The following is a 25,991-nucleotide window of genomic DNA, read 5'->3' as shown; positions in this document are numbered from 1 at the left end:
TGGGCTCCAGTCATGAGGGTGAGAACAGGGCCGATGTTAGCATATTGCAGTGAAAGAAAGGGTTAGAAATGCCCATAGCTGATAGTGGATAGGGGACAGAACTATCCTGGATGGCCTGACCCAAATACTGGCCAGGACCGCTCTGTCAATGCAAGGCATTTTGCACGCCTCCATGTGCTGCAGTGGAGGACTGTCCCCTCAGGGTAGGAGAGAAGCACAGGCAAAGCCGTGCTGCACGCCCTGAGGTGTGCGGCATGACGGGGAACAGGTCTGGGTCCCTCTCAGCTGCAGGGGGAGCTTCAGCTTTTGGTATTTGTCTCAGCTGCAAGCAAGCATCTCCTGCTCTGCAGGGCAGGGAATAACTCTGCCAAGGGTGAGCAGAGTCTGCCAAAGAAGATGGTTTGGGATTTGTTGTGTCTGATGGAGAAGAGGAAAGGGTGGTCGGCTTTAAATGTTGCAGTCATTGCACTTGTTCTTGTCACCAGGACACCTGTGGCAGCTGCTGCCTCAGTACCTTCCTCACTGACCTCCACAAAAGCTTTGTGAATAGCTGATGAGATGAAAAGATCCTCTTCACGGATATCCCTGTGAAAGCAGCCTGAACTGGGTCAAAAGCATCTCATATTCCCAAGCTGCGCAAACTGGACTTAAGGTCATAATTCTCTTCTGGCTTCAGCTTGGGCAGGTACAGTTCCACTGCAGCTTTTATCATATTGGCTGGTCTGGTCCATTCAGCCAGTTTCTCGTAGGTCAACTCTCTTTCCAGCTACAGTGAGAAAGAAAATAGTCGGAATGAAAAGGACAAAGACAAGACATGCACACACCAGTGTCTAATGTTCATTAAGAAAACATAAAACAAAGCCCAGCTTCCAGTTGTACAGCTGGGATGTGCTCTATATTCATAGGATATGATCCTGCAAAATTCTGAGTGCCTCATCCTTAAAGGTGGTGTTGAGGGATAGGCCTGAACCCTCATAGCAGTTCATTGTTTTTTCTAATATGAAGAGTATTGCTTTTTTTAAAACATGTGACTCAACAGTGTTAGCAGGAACCTGATATGTTTGTACATGGAAGACCTTCTCTTACAAATGGTAAATAAGTGGAATGCATGGGATCTCAGGTACAAATAAAAGGATGTTTGTCCTGATGCATTTAGATTCTGAAACTGATCTTGGCATGGTCATGAGTGGCCTGTGACACATTCTGGGTCAGGGTAGTCAGCACTTAGTTTGAAAAACCTCACCTCAAAATGTCAGGTGCAAATCTAGATTGCTAATGACATAGAAATGAATTAATACAGCTCTTAGAAGATTAACTGTAGGGCATGGGGATTCAGATTTGATCCCTGCTTTCCTTGTTGTGCTACTCTGGCAATAGAAAAGAGGACACAAATTAGGCTAGGACAGTAGTTTAATTAAACGGAATTAAACTCTATCTGTGCACTGTTTACCATACAGATCCTAAAACCGCACAAACAATGTAGTAGGTTTCAGATGCACAGTTGCAGTATCAGCACACTTGTTTCACATTACCTGACATACAAAAGGTGTTTGCACTTGTAATCTATGTCAAACAAGATATAAGTTTCTACTGAGAAATCATTTTACTTACCTTTGACACAATCCAATGCATGCGGTCAGCTACTGTATATTGTTAACGCACAACCGATTTAAATTCTGGTAGCTCAGTCATGTGCCCTCAATGTATGCTGCATGTGTTGTCCTCACACACTTGGCTATAATGACAAACCCTAATGAAAATTCCATCTGAGGTTTTACACAACACCAAGACTACATTAGGAAAGAACAGTTTGCTTGAACTCAGACTGTATGCCTAAGCACTGCTCTCAAAAGCAACTTAGTCACTTTTGAAAATGGGACCTTGTTTTTGGCAGTAATTTTGTCCTTAAGCTACTTAACCATGGTGTTTTCAAGTATTTGAAGTATTTAGTATCAAAGAGTTAATGAAGTAAAAACCTGTTGTCATGTATTTGCATAGATAAGAGAATGCTGTCTTATTTTCACAACTGCTGTTCTAACTGAGTTTATACTGTGTGCCTAGCTACCACTAGTGTTACAATGGCATATGAAATGTGGGTGAAATATTTGGAAGCTTCTTGCTCTTCCTTAATACATATATTGAAGGAATTTACCTTGCTCAGTCTGAAGGGTCTTTCAGAAGTATTTTCCTCCAAAAATTTCTTTTCCCAGTTTCCTTTGAAATAAATGTCATTTACCGAGACCAATACAGTGTGAGAATCAAGAGATCCTGTAGGCAGCAGGTCCTGAATTTTTCCTTCAAAATCAGACAAATAGGATTTTGTGACATGTGACTGGCCAATTTTGTTTGTGCCTAATTATCCAGCAAAAGTGTTTGTACTTGGGAGATTTTTTTTCCTGTGCAATTTTCTCAAAATGGCCTTTGAGGTATTTCTATACCTGTTTTTAAATTTTTGCATTTATTGCAGTTTTGGTACTAGAGGATGCATTGGAAAGTGGATAAAGTGGGTGCACTGGAATTGCTTGCAAGTTCTGTGAAATTGATTGCAAGTAGCTGGTGGACACAGAAGTAAAACCCTCCCTAATCAGAGTAGAGCCATTCTGTGTCTACTTCTGCCTCCCTCTGAACAGAAATAATGCAGAAGAAGCCACGATGTGAAGAATCAAGGGAAGGACTTTGTAAGGAGCAGAAGTCAGGTTTGGAAGGTGGCATTCTTCAAGCTGTTTAACTGCATTTTGCTCATTACATTCCCGAGTTTCCCTCTTCTATGAATCCAAGGCTGCAAAAGCAATACATGTGGAAATGCAATTGATACGGAAGTGAGAGAAGAAAAAAGCCATCAGAGTGGTACTTAACTTACTCTCAGTTTCATTTTCAGCCCAGGAATTGATCTGCTTTCTGGCTTGTTCTACATCTGTCTTAAAGTTTACAACTGGTGGCTTTGCTTTATAATACCTTTTAAAGAGCTGTACGAATTCCTGAAAGATAGAATTGGAAAGTGTATGCTTATTTATTTAAATTTAAGTTATAAAAATGGTAGATATAATCACTTCATCAGATTATTCAATCTACTAATACATAAGAAGAAACAATTCATTTGAAATTAGATCGCACTTAAGGTTTGAGGCATTCCATCCTAAATATGAAGTAAGGACTGAACAAAACTCAAAATTTGTGCCTTATGGAGACTGATACTTGAAAGTTTTCTGTGTTTGAAATTCCAGATGGAAAACTGTAATTTTGAAATATCTCATGAAACAAACGTTCTTCAAAAGTTTGTTTTGGATTTCTCAAAACAACCTTTTTGATAACATCAAAGTACTTTTTTCTGGTTTATGAGGTAGAGTCCTGTACAAGAGAAAAGAGTAGTCTAATATAAAGTTGAAACAAGGTGTTTAGATTAGATTAGAGTCAAGGAACCTGTGAGGAGTTTGTGAGGACAGTAGAGGGTCAGGTATAAAGAGAATGTTAGGTAAGATAAAGTTATAGCAGAAAAGCTGAATTAACTTTTGCATTGCTGTCTTCTGTAAAAGAGTTCATAGAGATTCTCGGTGGGAAATCCTCTAGATCAGTCTCAAAGCATACATACAAGAGATTATGGAGGAAATGAGATAAGCATTTGCCAGGACTAATTAGTAATCACTCAGGAGATCTAAATGAACTCAAAGATGAAAGAATGGTATTCTCTCATTTAAAACCACCTTCCAGATGATTAATATGCTTACAGTTTTTAAAAAGATTTCAAAGACACAGGGAATTGCAAACTCATAAGTTTACTGAGCAAATGAATAGAATAGGTTTAGTGGGCCTATGGATCACATGGCTTATTGGAGGAGAATCAACAGCACTTTTGTAATAGGAAGCCCTACATCACCAATATGTCGGAATGTTTTTGAAGGTGTCAGGAAGCATATGGGTAAGATGGTTCAGCCTGTGCAGTCTATTTGGATTACCAAAAGGCATTTGGTGAGACCTCTCACCAAAGGTTTTTGAAGAAGACAAGCATCCATGGGACTACAGAGAAAGTGCTCATTTGTTTAAAAGATTTGAAACCAAGGGTAGGAGGAAATAGTGTTCACAGTGAAGGGACATTATCATTGGAGCTGCACAGGGATCTGTGCTGGAATCTGTGCTAAAATATTTAGAATATAAAGAATAGATATAAATATTTATAATGAAATACAAATATTACAACATTTATAAATGATCCAATAAAAGGGTGAGTATATATAGGGTGATACTAATGTCTAGAAATGAGATCTTGAAACTATAATAGACAGTTGCATGAAAAAAAATGCCCAGTTATTGTCAAAAAAGGCAAATATAATTTTAGATGTTATAGGTAAAGGAGCAGGGAACACAAAGAGAATATCAGTATTCCACTCTGCAAAGCTCTGTGCTCCCATAGTTTGGATTCTTGTGCAGCTCTGGTCTCCCCATCTCAGAAATGACAGAGTAGAAAAGATACAGAGAAGGGGGACGAGGATGACCAGAAAAATGGAGAAGCTTGCTTTAGAGGAAAAATGAACCAGTAACGATACCAGCAGGGGGAAGGTTCAAGAGAAACAGGAGCTTCCTACAATTTACTTCAGCTCAGGAATGCTTGGGTGCTAAAGGCTGCGGTAAATTCAGAAGGCAAACCAGCAAAATTCATGAAAGAAAATCTCATTAAGAGCTATTAAATAAAGCAGCATTCCCTCTGGCACAGGAAGTCACTGAGTTACAAATCACTTGGTGACCAGAGGGGATTCTGGAGAAGTGTCACTACACAACGTGCTTTATTCCCATATGTTTTATAAATGTCTGCTATTGCCTGCTGTTGGAGACAGATGGACCTTTTGTCTGTGTACGGCTAGCTCAGGATGGCTGTCCTAATGTTCTTACTAAAACCACAGTGCTATCATTTGGAAAATTTTGACCAGCTCTTTAGATAATCCCTCTTTGTGTCAAAATATGCTTAAGTAAAAATGTTCAACTCACAGGCAGTAACAGGTAAGTCTTTTACTCATACAGTTGGTTGACACTTTTCAGCAAGTAGTTGTTTCTGGGTTTGCTGATGGTAGCCAGGAGCTCTTTGAATCCGGAGTGAATACCTTCAGCTTGTTTGTGCTCAGGATCCTTTGAAAGAGACAGCAATTAATATGGAAAAATAGTTTTTCTGTCTGAAGTATTGAACCTTTTGTAGTTATTTAAAATGCCTCAGGTTATTGTAATTAGAAAAGAGTTACAGGGATGGAGCTCTTTTTTAGTATGTTGCATATTTGCAGCACCATGTATAACTGGACAAAATAGTTTTGTCTCTGTAAGGAGATGTCTGTTTCTGCAGTGCTGTGGAGGCCTTTGGGGACATCAGCTGATGGTACACCCAGAAAGTTGGAACTTGTCATTTCATTCATGATCAGGCCTAATTTTCAGTTTCACAAGGATCCAGCGAGGCAGTCTTGCAGCTTTTGAGGAGATGCCCATTTCTGACAAATCATTAATGTTAGGGCATAGACTTTCCAACTATTCAGATTTTCTCTGTCTCACATGAATTTTGCTGTTGCTGTTTGGATTTTGGAGGGAACTTGTCCTGGATGAAAATGCTGATGGTTATAGGGAGTTTGGTTGCCAGCTGTTGCCAACTGTTGCCTCGCTGACAGAGGAATACACTGCTATCTGTCAGCTGTTCCCCGCTAGCTACGTGGGTGCAGTCTCCTACTTCATGGCGTATACTGTGCTGTGCATGTGAGACAGTGAGAAAATGTGCTGCTGAATTATGGTGACTTGTCCCAAGGTTGGTCAGGCAGCCTTCCTTGTTCCAGTCTTTTCTCACTCATGCTAAGGCACGGGCTGCTTGTAAGGCCACATGGAAAAGAATTTGGTAGTCAGAGGACACAGGATTGCAGAGGCTGGGTTTTGCGAGGAAATGGGAGAGGTCCTGATTTGGGAGAGCTGAGGCTGGGGGCACCCGGATTTAGAATAAAGTAGTTGTGGTAGATGATATGCTTGATTTTGCTCATTCTATTTGTAAGTTATATTCCTCTGAGAATAGCCAGGTCAGATAGACCTCTTTCAAAGCAGGAAGGAATTTGTGTCTTTCCTGGGAAGCAACAGAATGTGCTCAGGAGGGGTTAAGGGTGCCAACCATGGAAGGGTACGGCAGGAAGGAGAAGGCATGAAGCATAGCTGGGAGCCTATAGTTCTTGTGGGGTTGGAAAGAGTGAGCTGAGAGAAACAAGAAACTGACTTGAAGAAGTAAACAGAGAGAAATGTCTGAAGGACCTGATTAGGCAGACTTTTCTGCCTAAAAGCCAGTGAATTGCTGAATTAATGTGGAAGTAATGATTCGTCTTGAATCATTCGTCAAGATTCATCCCCCTCCATCCAGAGGGAGAACGATATAACCCCCCTTTTTATTTCTAGTCTGTCTGATGTAGTTTCTTTGAGCTTAAAGTTTCTGTGCAAAAGAAACCTGGCTTGTTTGAGTTTACCTGCCTTTGGGTGCTTAGGGAGTTCATCTGAAGAAGAAGGTCTGGGCAGTTCCTCCAGGTGACAAGTCTTTGGGGAGCTGTTGAACAGTGGTGAATCAGCATGTGTGAGTTTAAAGGGGAATTTGGTTTGCCTGGTGTGTTCATGCATGAGAAAGATGGAAGGGAGTATTTGGTTGGGACTGGAGTCAGGTTGAGCAGGTGTGAATGCAAGGGTTGTTTTTTGCTGCAGAAAAAAAAATAAGCTGATCGAGTTGTCTTAAGCATGTTACTTGTTCATTCTTGACATAGACCAGCTAAAACCAAGTAATGCATTGTTAGGATCAGTTAGTGCCTCTGTTCTGCTTTTGAAGGTCTGAGTTCATGAATTTTATAGTAATGGATCTACTTGTTCACTCTTTCTATATATAATTCTTACTGAAGTGAGGCATACATGTAGACTGAAAGCAAGCAAATGTTATAAGGGTAAAGCAGTAGTTGTTTAACTTTTCTGTTCTCAGAGATTTGCTTCTCTCAGTCTTTTGTTGCAATAAATACCATCTTTCTTTTCTTTGGTCTCCTGCAAGAAGGCCTTGTCATCTCAGAAGAACCTTCTTCTCTTGCAGTCTGATGAAAATGAAGAACCTGCAGTGATGATAAATGTTCATAAAGACAGTTTGTTTTTTTGAACATAAATTTGCCCCACAGTGATGTAATTATATTGGTTTCCTCCTTAGAATAATTTACCAGTCATGTTACCTGTCTGTTACAGCTACTGAAGACAAGATCTTACTCTTGATTTATACTCTATCACTGCATGGTTATTATACAGATTTTAGTCACATTTACAGCTTAATAACAGATCAGTAACTTCCCACTGGCACTTGCATTGCCCTGGGGATTACAAGTGTAAGCTAAATGGAGGGGTAGTAGTGGAGCAGGGATATCATTAGGAATAATGAGGAAGAACAATGACCTGCAGGACTGCAGGCAGCATGAACAGGGTTATTTCCTGTACCTGACAGTATGGCAGGTCACTGTTTTCCTGTGTTATTCCTTTCTGTTTCACATAGGCAGAAGAATAATGCAATTTATGTGGCAACTAGCTGTAAGGTCATATACTGCTAATTTCAGAGCTTACCTCAGCCATCTGGGTTGCAGTGTCACCTTTTGTACCTAGATAGACCATGGCAAGAGGAGTTGCAATACTCCAAGGGAAAAAGAAAATGTTTTTGTCCTTGGAAGTTTCGTTCAGCTTTTTGTAAAGGTCCAGAGTGAAGCTGCCAGTTGATGCTGAGAGGGACTCCATTCTTACAGCCTGAGAAAAATGAATGTCAGAGAGAGATGATGACTTTTCCTCTTCACGCCTTAAAAAAACCCGGAAAACCTCCACCCCAGTCCCGCCTCCCTCCAAGAGGGAACAGAGCTGAGCTGAATGTTTTTGTCTGAAGAATTTCAAACCAGCATCTCTGTTATTCCCAGACAATACCTGAATCGAATCTGCATGGAGGAATCAAACATTCTTCAGGCTTGAGAATTTGAGCGCATGTGTGTGTGTGAGGTTCTCCAGTCTACTGGCCACATCACTCATCCTGGAAAAGAAAAGTCTAGATGCCTTATCCAATAGTTATTTGATATTGATAAAGCAGAGACTAGAACCAATTTACTCCATGCTGACGGTCCAAAACGCTGTACTATAGAGTCATGCATCTTGTGCATTCAGTTTCAACATCAGTAGGAAGAGATGGAAAGTACTCTCTCCTACATTCTGTATTCAGTCCTCTGATCCTAAGTCAACTATTAGCTTGGTGTTTAAAGCACCCTTCCTACAGGTAGGAGTTGAAACTTTCAGCCCTCTCAGGCTGTTCAAGTCTCGCCTAACCTAGGCTTGCATTCTGATCACTGTGCTTTGGCACACTGTTTTCCCAGGGACTTCAGTTTATGCTAAATAATGAATGCTTCCTTCCCCTGCCTGACATTTATGCCATCATTAAACTGCTCAGTTCCAAAGGACTTATATGAATTTTTAAAACTTTCAGAATAAAGCTAGTTATTTTGATATGAATAGGTACCCTACCTGAAATCCTGAGAGAAGGAAGAATTAAGATGTTTCCTCGGTCAGGGTCTGTGGCTATCTGTGAGGCAACTGAAACACAGGAAGTTCCATTTGAATATGAGGAAGAACTTCTTTACTGTGAGGGTGACAGAGCACTGGAACAGGTTGCCCAGAGAGGTTGTGGAGTCTCCTTCTCTGGAGATATTCAAAAGCCGCCTGGACGCGATCCTGTGCAACGTGCTCTAGGTGACCCTGCTTGAGCAGGGGGGTTGGACTAGATGATCTCCAGAGGTCCCTTCCAACCTCAGCGATTCTGTGATTCTGTATGATTCTGTGAATACTTTTGGAAATACAGAACTGTTTGCACCTCCCTTTTCTCCTCTATATCCTCTTCTCGTATTAATGGGCATGCTCCCTCACTTATTCCTACTTTTCTTCTCCATCATCTGTTTTCAGAACTTACACTGCAGAGCATAAGTAGGTTGCTGACCTGCTATATGGCTTTTAGGGCAGAAACTCTAGAAGATGAATAAAGAGAGAGAGAGAGAGAGAGCACGCCTCTCAGTTCAAGGCCACTGTCAGCTGGTGTGTTCTGAAATATAAAGGGCAATATGCCCTTCTCCACACCCTTGATGTTTGGCCTGGAAAAATGTAGAAGTTGTAGAAAAAAATTCAACCACACTGCACTGACAAGGGACGTGTTGAAGTAATTTGAAAACTTTCTTTTTTTCTTTTCAAACAGGGAAATGGATAGAAACTAATCTCCAAGATATGGCTGAAAAGGAATACTGAAATAGGCTGTTACTCCCATTCATCCTGTTGTGGGATTTCAGAGGGAAGTGTTCATTTAAATCCTTGTGACCTACAGGTCACATAAAGCCCTTATTTTGTGATATTTTACATTTGTGCTCTTTTGTTCAGAAAGCAGATCTTATTTGAAGCTCAGAAGGTACTTATACAGTCACCTAAAATAAATGATGAAATGTAAATGAACACTTGACTCATTTGACTTGGTGGATGTTGTTTTAAGAAAACACTGGTCCTAGCAGAAATTCTGAAGGTGAAGGTGTTTTAGATACCTGTAGGCCCAACACTGTACCCAGTTTATTGTTTCTCTGTTCTCAATTGAGGGAGTTAGGATCATCCATCAAAAGTTGCAAAACTACCTGTAAGTTTTTCTTGAAATGATTTATTCTACTGGAACTGTCTGCTGTACCAGACTAGAGACCTGTAACAGCAGAATGTGTAAAATTAGAGATCAGCAAAAGCATAATACAAGGCAGTTATGTGTACACATGTTTTACTTTAAACCAGAGTAACTAGCAATTGCATTGTTTTCTTCTGCTTTTATCCTTGGGACTTAGATTAAACTGCATTGATAAATATCCTTTGCAATCATTTTGTATCTTTTCTACTATACTTACAGTTACTTTTGAGTGGCCGCTTGACACATGCAGAGTAAAACACTTACTAGAATGCAGTCAACATAAAAGGAAAAAGCACCAGTGTCAAGAGTTCAAGCCCATATTTTGACCTGGAATTATATTTTTGTGCATATATTCACTTTGAATCTAACTGCTATGTATGCCACACGAGGTTTCAAGAATGCTATATGTACCTCTTTTTTCACATTTTCTGTTTCTAAGTAGGTGCATTTTCTGTGCCTGGAATATCTATCTTATTTTCTTACTTCAATATTGTATTTGACAGTATTACACTAAATGTGTAACAGCATCAGGTAAATATGCTTAAGAAATGTTTCTGCTACATATCTGAAACTACTGTTATCTGTTCTTTAACTAAATTAATAGAAGAAAATAATGGTTAGTGATGAAAATGACTATACCACAAGCTGCAAAGATTGGCCAAAAATACAGGAAAATGGTGAAAGAGTACCCAAACTGTGTAGACACTCTTTGTGGTATATTCCAGCTGCTGCAAGATCCTGTTTAGTAAGAGAGAGCAGAGTTTCAAAGAGGAGCAAGTCTGCCAAAGAAAAGGTGCTCTTGGTTTTGCTGTGCCAGATGGAGGAGAAAAATGGTAACTTGCTGCAAACAGAATGATAGAAACAAGGTTTCACAGCATCAGAACACCTGACCTGTTGGCTCTAGGTGCATAGAGCTTTGACAAAAAAGTCTTGTGATAAGCCTATATCCTTTTATGCAGGTGTCCTGATGTCCAGGTGTCATTTTGGCCTCATTTGAAGCCGTCTCTCACCCCATCCTTCTCAGCATCGATGTGAGGCTGTATCTCTCTGCCTGTTTGATTCTTTTACTCCTGCACCAATACTCAGTTTACTCTGTAGTCTGGGTGGATCATCTGAGCATTTCTTGAAGATCAGTTCTCTTTCAGTTATGTCTGGTTAAAAAGCAGCACAGTGAAAAATCAGTTGCCTCAACGTTAGTTTAGATCAGTGCTAGACTAGGTTTCATTACATTGTTTACAAGAAATCATGTTCAGGTTCAGGAAGAAAATGAGAGCAAATATCACATCTATTGCAATAGAGTCTGACAGGATCAGAGTATAAATAAGATTTTAAATGTCATTTTCTTGTGTCTGTTACTGATGGCAAAATAAGACCTTAAAAATATTGATGAATTTTCATTTTATTTCTGAAGCAGTTTTTTTTTCTTTTTTTTTTCTTTCTGCATCCTTCTCTTGGATACTGACTATACAACAGCACTGTAAAGTTCCTTGTCTTTATTATTGTGTTTTGTGTCTGCCATTTCTGCTCGTCATGAAATCAGTGTACCACAGAGATGCCAGGGACTATTTTAGGAAACTGAGATTTGCACTGGGAGACAAAGGCCTATCTTTCAGCGCAGGATAAACTGAAAGCATGTTATCTGCTGTGTTTTGACAGGCAGGAAATCACTGTGTAATAAGCAGTCCATGCACACAATGTGTTTCTATTGAGGCTTATCTTAGCACTTTTCTGTAGGTGCATCTTTCTTTAGTATTCTGAGTCCTGGAACCTTTCAGGAAGGGGTCTGTGCACCTGGGGTTATAAATTTTGATTATGCAGAACAAACCCAGGGCGTCTTGGAAGAAGCTATTTGGAAACGTTGTTATGTAGAACCTATCAGCTGGCTCCCTTGAAGTATTTTAGAAAGGTAATTAGATAGCATTATCCCCAATATGGAAGAGTAAAATGGAGATGTCTTTCAAGAGCATCAAGCCACACTTTGTGACAGACACTAGAGGAATTACAGTGCTTGGGAGAGGCCTTGCTGAGAAGAGCATTGGAACACCAGGACCTGTGCATGTTGTAGGAGCTGCCCTGCCCCAGACTTGTCTCCTCTTCCCTTCCCCCATCCAAGCCTGTAGTTGGCCAGCCTGTCACCTCCAGGAGCATACAGACCTCCTGCAAAAACCATAGCAAGCATGGTGAGCATGCTGAACTGGGAATTCACATTCCCAGGACTGCCTCCCTTGCTGTATCCAGTGTGGCATCCCAAACCAGCAGGATTAAATCATTCTGAAATAATGGAAACTGAAGGGCTTATAACTTATCTTCCAGCACTGGCAGATACACCCTTCAGATCTCAAAGGCCATTGACAAGTGTGGGAAGTGGAGGTAAGGGTTAGCCTGAGTTGAGACCCTGATCCTGATTTCCGTGAAAATAGTACAGGGAGACAGAAATGAAGCAGCTTCCAGTGGTGTTGACAGTAGATGAGCTCTAGAGAGCGTTCTCTTAAACTGGCTCTTTTCACTTCCTCCTCCTGACCCCATTGTCCCCACATCCTTAATATGTCTTACTATTGGAAAGTGTGTTCTTTTGTGGCATCTCCCAAGCACAACTGAGACCAGGACCAGCTCAATACCAGGGCCAGACAGTTTGACCCCTTGCACTTCACCAACTGGCTGGTGCTGTGCTGTAGTTCCTCAGATAGCCTGAGAGGTATTACTTTGTAGCATGCAGTAGCATGGTATGACTGAGGGGTTGCGTGAAATTAGCATAGGAAGAACTTTCATTTGGTTTTGCATGGAACTCTTTGCATTCCATTGGGCAACTGTTACACAAAGTGACTCTGCAAACAAGGTATACACACTTGTACACAGAGTTTTCTGTAGTTGCTGGCTAATACATACAGCAGAGAGCTAGGACTAACATGTAACAAGGCTGAGAATTAATATGCTCACAACCCTGATGAGTCTTTGCTGGCCAGGCAGACCACTCAAGTGGAGAAGTCTTTGTTGCTCCCTGGAACAGGCCGAGCCTCAGTGTTGCTTGTTGCTGCCTTCCAAGTCTTGATTTTGTTTTTTTAATTAGGGTTTTATATCTATCTTCTTGCTTGAGTATTTTTCCCCTTGAATCCTTGCTATTCTGACTATTCCGTCCTGACAAAAAATTCTGGTTTTGTTTTTACTTTTCTTATTTTGCATAGCCTTATCTTGTGTGCTTTCCCACATCTTAACAACAATTTTCTTAATAAAGCTAAGTCAATAGCATGCAGCTGCACTGCGCCATCTGGGTTCTGGATGACAGACGGCTGAATGCTGAGCTGAAAATTACACGCAAGAGAGGGCACTGATTTTAGAAGCAGCACTTTGTATAGGGAGCAAGAGGCGGGTATACTTTGTTGGGTGGAGCTATATTTCCAAATGGGATACCTTTGGTTGAGGTGGACAGTGAACTATAACTTTAGATGGAATTTTGTGCAGAGTAAATGTTTTTACACTATTTTTCTCCTGCATTCAAATCTTGTTGCCTAAGATAATGTTCTCTCACATGTGGTTGCTGAGTACCACAGTGGCTACAAAACTTTGTGCCATTCCTTATGGGCACAAAAGAGCACCTCAGAATGGCTGAGATTGGAAGGGACCTTTAGAGATCATCTAGTCTAATCCCCCTTGCTCAAGCAGGGTCACCAAGAGCATGTTGCCCAGGATCCTGTCCAGGTGGCTTTTGAATATCTCCAAGGATGGAGACTCCACAACCTCTCTGGGAAACCTGTTCCAGTGCTCAGTCACCATCACAGTAAAGAAGTTTTTCTTTGTGTTCAGACAGAACTTCCTGTGTTTCAGTTTATGCCTGTTGCCTCTTGTCCTATCTCTGGGCACCACTGAGAAGAGTCTGGCCCCATCTTTTTACACCCTCCCTTCAGATATTTATACACACCGATAAGAACCCCCCCTCAGGCTTCTCTTCTCCAGGCTGAACAGTCCCAGCCAGCTCTCTCAGCCTTTCCTCCTATAAGAGATGCTCCAGTCCCTTCATCATCTTGGTGACCCTTTGCTGGACTCTCTCCAGTAGCTTCATGTCTCTCTTGTACTGGGGAGCCCAGAAGTGGACACTGCACTCCAGATGTGACCTCACCAGGGCTGAGTAAAGGGGGAGGATCACTTCCCTCGACCTGCTGGCAATGTTCTTCCTAATGCAGCCCAGGATACCATTGACCTGCTTGGCCACAAGGGCACATTGCTGCCTGATGGTCAGCTTGTCTCCCAGGACTCCCAGGTCCTTCTCCGCAGAGCTGCTTTCCAGCAAGTCAGCCCCCAGCCTGTACTGGTGCATGGGGTTCTTTCCCCCTAGGTGAAGGACTCTGCTCTTGCTTTAATTGAACTTCATGAGGTTCCTCTCTGCCCATCTCTCCAGCCTATCAATGTCCCTCTGAATGGCAGCACAGCCCTCTGGTGTATCCGCCACTCCTCCCAGTTTTATATCAATGAGCAAACTTGCTGAGGGTGCACTCTGTCCCTTCATCCATGTCACTGATGAATAAGTTGAACAATACTGGACCCAGTGTTGACCCCTGGGAGACCGCTAGCTACAGGCCTCCAACTACGCTTTTTGCCACTGATCACAACCTTCTGAGCTCTGCCGTTCAGCCAGTTCTCAATCCACCTCACCATCCACTCATCTAGCCTGCGCTTCCTGAGCTAGCCTATGAGAGTTATGGGAGACAGTGTCAAAAGCCTTGCGGAAGTCAAGGTAGACAACATCCACTGCTCTCCCCTCATCTACGCAGCCAGTGATTCCATCATAGAAGGCTATCAGATTGGTTAAGCATGATTTTCTCTTTGTGAATCCACGCTGACTACTCTTGATCACCTTCTTATCCTTCACATGCTTAGAATGGGCATCCAGGATGAACTGCTCCATCACCTTTCCAGGGATGGAGGTGAGGCTGACTGGCCTGTAGTTCCCTGGGTCCTCCTTCTTGCCCTTTTTGAAATTGGAGTGACATTAACCTTCTTCCCCTCCTCAGGCACCTCTCGTGATCACCGTGATCTCTCAAAGATGATTGAGATTGGCCTTGAAATGACATCAGACAGCTCCCTCAGCACTCATGGGTGTATCCCATCAGGGCCCATGACTAGTGTATGTCCAGTTTGCTTAAGTGATCCCTAACCTGATCTTCCTCCTGCAAGGTAAAGTCTTCCTTTCTCCAGACTTTCTGCCTGGTCTCCAGGGCCTGGGATTCCAGAGGGCTGGTCTTAACAGTAAAGACTGAAACAAAGAAGGCAGTCAGTATCTCTGCCTTCTCTGTATCTTTTGTCACCAGGGCCCCTGCGCCCCATTCAGCAGCCGGACCATATTTCCCCTAGTCTTCCTTTTGTTACTGATGTATTTAGAGAAGCCCTTCTTTTTGTCCTTGATATCCCTCACTAGATTAAACTCCAGATAGGCCTTGGCCTTCCTAGTCCCGTCCCTGCATACTCAGACAACATCCCTATATTCCTTCCAAGTGGCCTGTCCCTGCTTCCACTTTCTGTACACTTTCTTCTTCTGTTTGAGTTTTGCCAGGAGCTCCTTGTTCATCCATGCCAGTCTCCTGCCCCCTTTGCTTGACTTCTTGCTCATTGGGATGTATCGTTCTTGAGCTTGAAGGAAGTGATCCTTAAATATCAACCAGCTCTCTTGGACCCCTATTCCTTCTAGGACCCTATCCCATGAGATTCTTCCAAGCAGGTCCTTGAAGAGGCCAAAGTCTGCTCTTCTGAAGTCCTCGGTTGTGATCCTGCTCTTTGCCCTGCTCCCTCCTCTCAGGATCCTGAACTCCACCATCTCATGGTCACTGCAGCCAAGATTGCCCCCAACCTTCATGTCTCCAACCAGCCCTTCCTTGTTTCTAAGTACAAGATCCAGCAGAGCACCTCTTCTCATTGGCTCCTCTGTCACCTGTATCAGGAACTTAAGTCAGTGGAAAAGTCAAAGGACTGATGTTGCCAATACAGCATTTCTTGTTCATTATTGTGCAGGGGGAAAAGGCTTTGTTGGAAGCCACTCTTCTGGACTGCAGGCTCTAGTCAGACTTTGTATTTCTAATGTGTTGTGACAGGAAAGTAAGCCTTCTCAGTAGCTCCTAGGGAGGCCAGCAGTGCAGTAAGCACTGGTTCAAAATGGCATATTGAATGCTTAAATGGAAAGAAAAGTTCAAATGCCTCAACTCAGTGAGCAAAAACTTGCTCATCACAGAGTATAATTTAATTGGTATGTTTAGTAAATGTCTAAGACAGCATATGCTGTTTGGAGTCTGATGGAAACAAGACACTGGTGTGTTAGAGTGCCTTGGCTCCTTGTCAGTTGGTGTGATGTGGCTCTTGATTTGGAATGGCAGGAATGGAAACCTGCATCAGCCATGCAGCTTACAGGATGCCCTAAGAGAACCAGGTGTCTTGAATAGCACAAACACAACTTCAAATTTCATTTATTGGATTGAATGCAGATCACAGCAAAATTATGAAGTAAAGCATCTGTCCAAATCCCATGGGTGTTCCTGTCAACACTATGACTATCTTTGCTGAGATGCACTCCTAAATTACAAATCTTACTGTGAACAGTGATACAGGTAGCAAGGAAAATGTGCAGATACTAGCCAGGAAACAGGTATAATTAGGTCAAATTAAAAAGAAGCAGCAGATTTGTATACTGAGATTTTGGATTGAATATCTATAAGGGTCAGCAAGAAAGCATTTCGCTGGTAGATTTCCTAGCAATTTTGCTCACTTAACTTTTAGCAGTCTTAACCTATACAGATTAGGGAAATGAGGACAAAATGGGTGTGAAGGGTCTGTACCACCTCTCCAAAAAAAAAAATTCTTAGCAGCTCATGATGACAAGTGGCTGTGCATCAGACAGAGATGAACCATTAGTTGTGAGGTCATACCAGTATACTGAATCTTTCAAGGTGATCAGAAGTCAGCAAGTGAACATCATGGGCTGGATCATTTTCCCCTTGCTGCCTCAATTTTGTATGAAGCTGCAAGGGCAGCAGAGAATGAATGCCATGTGTCTGTGTATATAGGGGAGTCAGAGGGAGATAAGTGGCATTTTGAGATGATTCTGAATTTATATTAAAGTTTGGTAATTTCCAAAAGACTTTAAATTTGAAAGGAACATAAGGAAACAATTGCAGTTCAAATATAGTTTTCCCATTGAGGAAGAGAGCATATGGATTTTGATAAGTTTTTTCCTTTCTGGGATTTTTTCCTCTCTGGGAGATTTAAGAGGATGGACTGCACTTCCCTTAATTCAGTTGCAGACCTGGGGCTAGCTGATGGCTTGTGTGCAGAGAGTCTCTATGCCTCCACCTCACTCTCAAATAACAAGCCAGAAGAGCAGATTTGATGCAGGAGAGCAAAATTCTGCTCTCTGCTTCTGTGACGGACCATCTCATCAGAACAGTGGAAAGGGGCAGTACAGTGACGGCTTTTGAGACATGGGGTCATCTCTGTGTGATGCCATACATGGGGGGCAAAGACATAAGGATATATATTTTCAGTACCTATGGCTACATGATTTAAGGCTGAGCTTTTAAGGCTGCAGTTTACATTCTCCCATAGAACAAAGAACTTTGGGTGCTGTCTGGGAGTAAGGAATAACTCATTCTAGGGGGGAGCAGACTCTGCCAAAAAAGAGGATGCTCTTGGATTTGTTGTGTCTGATGAAGAAGTGGAAAGGGTGGTCAACCTTAAATTTCAGAGCCTCCGTGAGAGGTGAACTTAGTTCTACAAATATAGCCGTAGCAGCTGCTGCCTCAGTGCCTTTCTCATCAACTGCAACAAAAGACTTGTGTAAAACATTGGAGATCACCAAACCACCCTTCTCAGCAATTCCACTGAAATCAGCGTTACTGCTGAAGGCACTTTTCATTCCCATGTTGCTCAGAGTATCTCTGAGGTCATATTTCTCCTCCACTTTGAACTTAGGCAGGTACAGATCCACAACAGTTTCTGTCATCTTCTTGGAATCAGACCATTCAGACAGCTTCTCATATGTCAGTTCTCTTTCCAGCTACAGTTTAAGAAAGAGGAGGGATTTAATAATTACAAATAAAAAAGTTAAAAGATGAATTTAACACTTAACTGAAAGCATGAAATATAAATTGGTATTACTGATGATCAAAAGCTTGGTTTGCAACAAGCGTGAGACTTACTGCTGCAAGGTTTTGAGTAGCACCTCTGCTACATTCATTGCAAAAGAAAGACAGGGCACTTAACTGCCCTTAGCTGCCAGCCCCTGAAGTAGTTCTTTCCTCTCTTTTGATTCAGTCTTGAGCGGGAATGTTTCTTTTCTCTCAATGTGAACAAAATTGCTGGGAGATTCCTGGGTGTCTGGCAGATGGTTTGGTCCAGTTCCATAGAACCAGCTATTTCACATATTTCCTTGGAAATTTTAAAAGAAGCTGCTTCCAGCAAGATCTGTCACTGCAACTCTCCTTCCTGGGCACTGTGCCACCAGGGTTCAACTCATATCAAATGGAGGAGAGCAATGAATGGTATGCTTGACACGACAGATCCAAGAATTTAGCAACCTTGCAATTTTAGTAACTACAATGGCAGATCCTACTATTGTAGCAACTGCAGTCTCACCAAATTCTAGTTTTTGAGACGATAGATGTATGTGTTTGGAAGCCAACAGTATCAGAACGAGAGGGTGAACAAAATTCCAGGTCAGAGAGAAGAGGTATCCGTTCCACACACATTATCTCAGGAAGAGGCTTTGACTACTTGTGCAGTATTGTCCCTCCTGAATGTGCAGAGAAGGGACATTTATCTCTTGCAGTTCATGTAGGATTGGGTGACAAGCATTGGGCTGTTGCAGAGCTAAGCATCTGATTATGCACAGTGCTGTGTTCCATTCTTACCAAACTAAGGGTATGCAATATGGACAAACCTTCTTAGGATGTCAGGAACAAAATTAGGTAGGTTTTAAAGGGAGTTAATTCAGCTAGTGGAGGAGATTAAAACCCACAGCCAAGAGGAGGAGATATGATCTCCAGTCTCTCATTTCTTTATTTCTTTTTTTTTTTAGTGACTAGGTAGCAATACAAAATGAACAAATTTGCCTCAGACCATTCATTTGCAAGTAGATTATCTGTCCAGGGGAACTGTCAAAAAACAGCCAACTCTACAGTTCCATGTGACAGTAAATTCCTTTCTCTCAGTCTCCTCCTGATGACTCATTCTTTTAATATTGTCAAAATTTCATCAAGCCAAGAGGATATATCTGTAGTCAAACCACCCATATTACTCCTGCAAGGATTTTTCTCCCTCATCTCGCCCCCTTATATTCTGTTTCTCTGTTCTTAGGACACAGCTGGCATTGGACAAAAAATTTCATGAAATTTTGAACACAGTTCTCCTATTGGCTGTGGGAATAAATTTCAGTTTTGGACACTGTTAATATGTGAGCAAAAGGTGGTGCTGGTGCTAACCCTATAACACTGTACCATTTGTGGTTTGGCTGGGAAAATAAGTCAACTTTGCTAGTCCTCATACTACTCACCAGAAGGTATATATATGCTGAAGATGCACCTTTCAGTTTAGGTATTTACAATGTTGTGTGTGGAAATACATCATTTAAAGAAATATGGAATTTGTCTTGGATGTAGCAAAGAGAAAGTTATATATATATTTTTACCTGTTCGAGACCTGTAGTACTGTCTTTGATGTCATCGGGAAGGAGGATGAACATACTGAGTTCGCGTTTCAAATATGGCAACTCAATCATTTTGAAACTCATTGTTTCCATGATGAGAATTGGAAATGTATGTCTCATAAACATCATCTTCACAGGCTTGGTCTTGTTCTGTGAATTATTTATTTATTGACTTAGAAGCAGTAAGAAATTATTCCTTGAAATGAAGGATGAAGACGACTCAGGGCAGTAGAAAGAGAGGAAACTTTTGGAAGCAGCTTTTATAATAGTAGTTTGTCATTTTTTTTCCAGAGCTTTTCTTGAGCAGAAAATATTGCTTATCTGAGTGTTTGTCCCAGACCAATTTGTTATGGCCTGAACAGCCTGATTTTCTTTTCTTCCCAGAGTGTGCATAGCAACCCACAGAGGAGGGAAGAAGAGAGTTAGAAAAGTCTGCAAGGATTTGGAGGATGGAGTGGGTATGGGATATGAACTTTCAACACTATGGCAGAAAACCAGCTATGGTTTAAGAACATGAGAGCATTTTGCACAGTTTTTCTGTGATCCTCTCTCTCTGGCAATAAAAAGCAACTGGCTGATGGCTCTGTACCTCACAGTTCTTGGCAGAAGATAACACTAATGTCTGCAAAGGGACAATGAGGGGAATTTCTGGTAGGTAGTCACCTCTGCAGGAGTATGTAACATCTCTTAGTATATCCTTCCCTTCATTCAGGTAACAGCCAATGTATAAGTGCTATTCAGAAGGCAGAAGTTTCAGTTGGGTGGAAATTGTACAGAGCTCTTATGGTGTAAATTCATTTACATCTCTTCTGGATGGTACATTTACATCTCTTCTGAGATGGTACGTTCATGCTTAGTCAGACTGGGCAGTACAGAAGTCTGAGTACTGTACTCAACTATGACATGGCATGTTGTTCCTGAAGTATTTTTGATTGTCCATGGAGCATGGACTCCCCAAATCATATTTTTACAATCTATCCCTCTAGCACCATTTTACAAAAAAGGTCTGAAGTCACTCTAGTGCTTTTGGAAACTGTAGCTGTTAGCTGGAGCTGGTTAACATTTACCTGAGCAGCATCTTAATGTTTTTTTCTAAAATTTATGAGTATTTAGTGACCAGCAGTCACAAGTCATGCTATCATATAGTTGCATAAATGTTATTGGTGAGCTGACCACTGACACACTTTATAGTAACTAGCTTTTCACAGAGAGTCTAGTTACCACAGGGATAACTAAAATACTTATGAAATGGAAAGATTTCAGCAGTGGCTGCTGTCACCAGGCTGTTCACTGTAGAAGGATGTCAGAGAAGCTTACCTTGCTCAGTCGGAAGGGTTGCAGATCTGTGTTTTCTGCCTGAAATTTCTCTTCCCACTCTGCCTTGAAGTAAATAGCATTTATCAGGACCAACATGGTGGAGCTTGTCACATCTCGTGAATTCACCAAATTCTTGATTTTGCCTTTTGGAATCAGAAGAGTCAGGTTTTATCTTAGTATATGTATATATATGTCAGTGCATGGCATGTTTCAGCTGGGCTTTCCCTCAATTCAACTCCCTAGTAAAAAGATCCATGCTTCAGTACATAACTCCCTGAATTGCTTCCCTGGCACAAATGAATTGGTCTGTTTACTGTTTCTAAAGCTGTTTCCTGTCCAGTTCTTCTGGCTGGCTGACAGGAATTGACTACTTTGTGAAAAAATGTCACACCTTCATGGCAACCAGTTGGAAGAAGAAAGCTAGATAGTTCCCCTGCCAGCTGGTTATGCCAGGTGAAAAGAGGTCTGCACCTCTGGCCTATGTAGGATGGTACAGTTAGGTAGGCATTCCCACCCGCCTTGGAGTGTGAGCACCCAAGATGATAGCTTGAGGTGTTTCTCCCCTCTCTCTGCTATGCCTGTGGTATGTGGGTGCAGTACCAGGGTGGCAGTCCTGTTTGAGGGGCAGCTGATGCAGAGCTCAGTAGAGTTGATGGGAATTTTCCCAGGGAACTCACTGAGTTCTGGATCAGGTATTTGAAGCTGTCCAAGTGCTGCTCTTTCTCCCTCCTCCTGCTGCCCATCTCCCCAGTTTCCACCATCAGGTCCTTCAGGACCTGGCTGCTGCATTAACACTTGTGGAAACAAGGCCACCTGCCCAAAAGAAACAGCAGACTGAGTTAATAAGAGAGAAAAGATGTTGGGGTTGAGCTCAGCTTACCCTCAGTTTGTTTTTCAACCCAGGTGTTGATTTCCTTTTTGGCTTGTTCTGATGCTGTCCTAAAGTTAACCTTCTGTGGCTCTGCATTGTAGTAGTTCTTACTGAACTGTAAGTACCTCTGAAAAATGTCATACAAAAGAAAGTTCTGTACTATACTGTATTTTTCAGTCCGAAAGGGAAGTTCTTAGCTCCTGAGCCTCCCATAGCATGGAAAACTGCAGGATTTAACATTTCACTCTGCACTGGGCTGAGCTGATAGTTAAGAAATAACACAATAACAGAAAATTCCCTGCCCTTGTTCCAACATTTATTTGGAAAAGGGAAGAAGACTGTGCACATCCAATGGATGTGCTTATTTTCATGTCTCATTTACAACTGTGTATCTTGAGGGTTCCAATAGTAAAGCTAAATTGCATTAAAAGGAATTCCTACATTGCAGTTAAAGGGGAACACATCCTTAAATACTGTGGGCAGACCAACTGGTATTTTCCAGTGAACTTTATCACTGGAATCCAGAGCTCTTCATTTGCAGGGGAAAACTGTATTCAAGGAGAGCTTCTATTAATGACAAGCAATTAAAATGAGAAATATGTTTTAAAACTTTTTTGCTCCTCTCTGTGATAAAACTATTCAACTTACAGGCGCTAATGGGTAGGTTTTTTCCACGAAGATTTGGTTAGCGCTTTTCAGTGAGTAGGTATTTCTGGGTTTGTTGATGTCAGCCAGGAGCTCTTTGAAGCCAGAGTGGATGTCTTCAGCTTGCTTGTACTCAGGATCCTTGGAAAGAGACACCATTCCATATATTTAGCAATTGCATTTTTGCATGAAGTTTTCAAAACATGCTAAGTGATGCAGATGAGGAGGGAGTTGGATTCCTCTCCCTTACTTTTCAATTTTCCAAGTCTACCATCACTGCAGTTTGCAGGGCTCTGTTTATCACTGGATTAACTGATTCGCCATATAGCAAACCTTCCAAACTATCCCATTAACATGTCCTTTGGGTTTGAGTGTGTGAAGGGAACTGAACCTGAACTTGCTGTGATTTTGGATTTTTTACTTCAAATATATAGAGTGATGCAGACAAGAAATACTGGACTCCTAAAGCTGTGTCTGAGCATTTTGTTCCCAAAGATTCTTTCTCTTGGGATTTTAATTCTAACAGATACCATTTTTCTTCTCTTTGGTCTTCCCCGAGAAGGTCTGGCCACAGAAGAGCCTTCAGCACCTGCAGCTTGAGTGAAATGAAGAACCTGCAAGCAGATTTTCCAAAGGTAAGAAACAGGCATAAAAGAACTTGTATGCTTTAAAACCAAATGGGGATCAAGTGGGCCTTTAGTGTTGTCCCTGTCTTGTTTTGCTCCTTGTGATAACTCATTGTGCTAGTTGTTGCTTAAGTGGCTAATTCAACGCAGCACTCCAGTCTACATGCTGCAAGGCCGAACTCCCTTCCATAGCTGTTGCTCTCAGTAATAGCAATGCATGTGTGCAAACCCAAATGGTTCTCCCCAGGGCAAATGTATAAAGGCTTCTGAACAGGAGTGTGGTGACCCAGAGGGGAGTGCTGGGCAGTGCTGAGCACCACAGCTACTTTTGTCTGGATGCTTTCACCTGCTGCAATGTGCTTTTCTTTCCAAGGCTAGAGGCAGATACACTGCCTGAAGCTGTCTGGTGGGAAGGTTTGGGTTGACAAGTACTTCCTCAGCTGATTAGGGGCCACTGGTTGCTTGCTGGCAGTTGAAATGTGCCACCTCGGCTTTTTCCTGATGGGAAGCACAAGAGTCCAGCGAGCTGGGGAAAGTGCTTCTTGGTAGTTAACTGTCTAGATGTCGGTTATGTAGTCATGTGCACTTCTAATCTTGAGATCTCCCAGCTGAAGCCTTGGTTCCTTCACTTTGCATCTTCCTGCAATGTGTCTGTGGCAGTGCAGCATTAGAGTAGGGACTGGGTCGAGAAACGTGGAGACACCAGAGCCCTTGGGAGGTATGCCATTCTTGTTTTCCTTCTGGTTTGTCAGGGAGATGTTTAGGAAAGTGTAAGTCAAGATAGAAAGATGCATTCTTGCCAGGGGAGCGAGGGAGGGTGCAGGAGATAGTGCTGGGATCTGCAAGCCTCTTGCTAATTGAGTCAGGAGCTGCTGACACCAGCTGTTTGCTACCTGAGAGCCCCTTTCTCAAAGGAAACATCCCATCTGTGGCAGGATCATAGGATAAATTAGAAGATGTAGAATAATTTTTAAAAAGTCAGGTTCAGAGAAGCTCAATGTGCTCAGAGTGTGTGATAACCACAGGATGCTTTCTCCTACTGAAGGAAGGTGGGACCTGCTATGAAATAAATAAAACTTGCTGTTCACTTGTTATGTTCTCTCGTCTGCCTTTTTTCCCTGTCACTGTGGTGGCAAGTTTTTTTCTATTTAACACAGTAGATTTTGCAGCCAATACAGGAACCAGGCATTGTATCAGGGTACATGCTTTACAGAGCAACCTACCTCTGCCATCTCCGTTGCTGTGTTACCTTTTGCACCCAGGTACATCAAGGCCAGAGCAGTTGAGATGCTCCAAGGAGAAAAGAAAATGTTTTTGCCTTTATTGGTCTCATTCAACTTGTTGAAAAGATCAACTGTAAAGTTGCCAACTGATGCTGAGAGCAGCTCCATTGCTACAGCCTGGAAAGAGGCAACAAACAAAATTCTACAACTTGACTGTTAAAAATGGTGGATGCAGTGCATACCAGTGAAAAATGTTGCATGTACAATATGCTGCCTGGGCATCCACTAAAGCTAATAGCCTAGCTGTATGTTTTCTCTTCCAGAGAGATACTGTTTGCCACCTGTTAGGATCAGCAGTTTCTTTTAAGTTTTTGTTGTCTACCTAATATGTCCTTATAATTCTAGATGGATTCTCTTGTGTGCAGCTGCAGTTTTCTTTGGGTTTCTTTCTGCCTTTGGTTTTCAAAAACATGCAGATTCCTAAACTGCATATTTTCTTCTATTTCTTCCTTAACCAATGATTTCTCAAAATAATGTTCCCAGGGGAATTTAAATATCTCTGCAATTTTAGTACATGGCACTGCAGAATATCTGAATTTCCTACTACCTCATTTTGGATCTGTATAGAATTGTGCACCAATTCTAAAAATATAATTATTTAAAATATAACATATATATAACATAACAAAATATAACATATTTCTCAGGCTCTTTTATTTTCCCTGGCCATTCCATCTAATACTGTGTATAGCAAAGATGCTATTTGCTTTTAGAGAGCTAGAGTTTTATTAGTGGTGTCTAGCTACAACCTCTTCTTTATGTTCTGGCAATTTTATTTTTCTCAGAAACTGGCAGATTCCTTGAGGTTGTGAGTATTCCAGATTTCTTTAAGATATCTGCTCAGTAGGATCTGCCTGATGTTGATTCTCAGTCTTCTCTGCTATGGAGACCAGAAAATATTTATTATTATTATTATTATTATTATTATTATTATTATGTAAACAAAGATTGATATCTATGTAATGGAGTTGTGGAAATTGCTGGGGGATCTCTGAAAGTCTATGTGTATTTATGGCATGTTTGGTTGCCAAAATCACTACAGTTTTTCTGACAGTGTGCTGTCAATGAGTACCCAAATCTGTACCACATATTTGATTCCTTTCTTTGGAGAATATGACTAAAAGAACATCATGATGGAAATCTCTCTGTTTTCCCCCCAATGAATAACCCTCTGAGTTCCAGACTTGATAATGTGCAGTGCTATGCCTTTGCAGAATGAAAAGAGCCTTGCTTCACCTGGAGTATAGGACTCCTTTATCAAATTAAGATTTTAATTAGTGTGGCAGTTACTGCCCTAAAAAAAAATGTTTCTTCCTGTGATTAATTCTGCCCTGAACTAGCAGTTTTCTGTAGTCTCACAGGTTCATTTTCTCTAAGGGTTGACATCCAGAAAAACATGAGACAAGAACAGCAATTGCACTATAACATTGATATATTATAATGTATCTATGCAGTCATATAGCCACAGATCACTTTTACAAAAGCATCAGAAAACTTACTTAAATTGATTTAAATATTTACCTCTGATCCTGTGAGAGAGAAGACTTAACTCTTGTCCTTAGTCAGGTCCTCTGTCTGTGCGTTAAGCAATGAATAAATTTAGAAATATAGTACAGCTTGCACCTCCCTTTCCTTCTCCCCTATATCCAGGCTGTTCCCGCCTACCCGAAGCTCATCTCTACTAAATCCCCAAAAGATCTTATGCAAGTTTGCCCTCCCTGTTGACATGATGGTCACTTTTTAGTCTTAGACATTTCAAAAGGACAATATGAATTATAATCTCAGTTCTATTGTAACACCACAGTAGTCCACTTCTTGGGTAGGATTCATCCATTCCAAAGGTCTTTTGGTATTG

General features: G+C 41.6%; 1 protein-coding gene and 1 pseudogene across 1 annotated transcript; both read right to left on the bottom strand.

Annotated features, from left to right (window-relative positions):
* Window positions 1–299: 299 nt before the first annotated feature.
* On the bottom strand, window positions 300–7,767 carry LOC106482021 (heterochromatin-associated protein MENT-like; annotated as a pseudogene).
* An 8,402-nt stretch (window positions 7,768–16,169) lies between these two features.
* Window positions 16,170–25,697, bottom strand: LOC106482632 (heterochromatin-associated protein MENT-like). Its single transcript, XM_013940245.2, has 8 exons — window positions 25,658–25,697; window positions 24,077–24,253; window positions 22,758–22,841; window positions 22,231–22,368; window positions 21,592–21,709; window positions 20,712–20,854; window positions 19,377–19,544; window positions 16,170–17,747 (listed from the first exon to the last, which is right to left on the bottom strand). Exons 2-8 carry the CDS (start codon window positions 24,242–24,244, stop codon window positions 17,337–17,339), a joined length of 1,230 nt encoding a protein of 409 aa, XP_013795699.1. The 5' UTR covers window positions 24,245–24,253; window positions 25,658–25,697; the 3' UTR covers window positions 16,170–17,336.
* Between the last annotated feature and the right edge of the window lie 294 nt (window positions 25,698–25,991).

Source organism: Apteryx mantelli, chromosome 2 (genome assembly GCF_036417845.1).
Source record: "Apteryx mantelli isolate bAptMan1 chromosome 2, bAptMan1.hap1, whole genome shotgun sequence".
NCBI classification, from domain to species: Eukaryota; Metazoa; Chordata; class Aves; order Apterygiformes; family Apterygidae; genus Apteryx; species Apteryx mantelli.
Note: the sequence above shows the minus strand (reverse complement) of the source record. Positions and strands in the feature narration are given on the sequence as shown.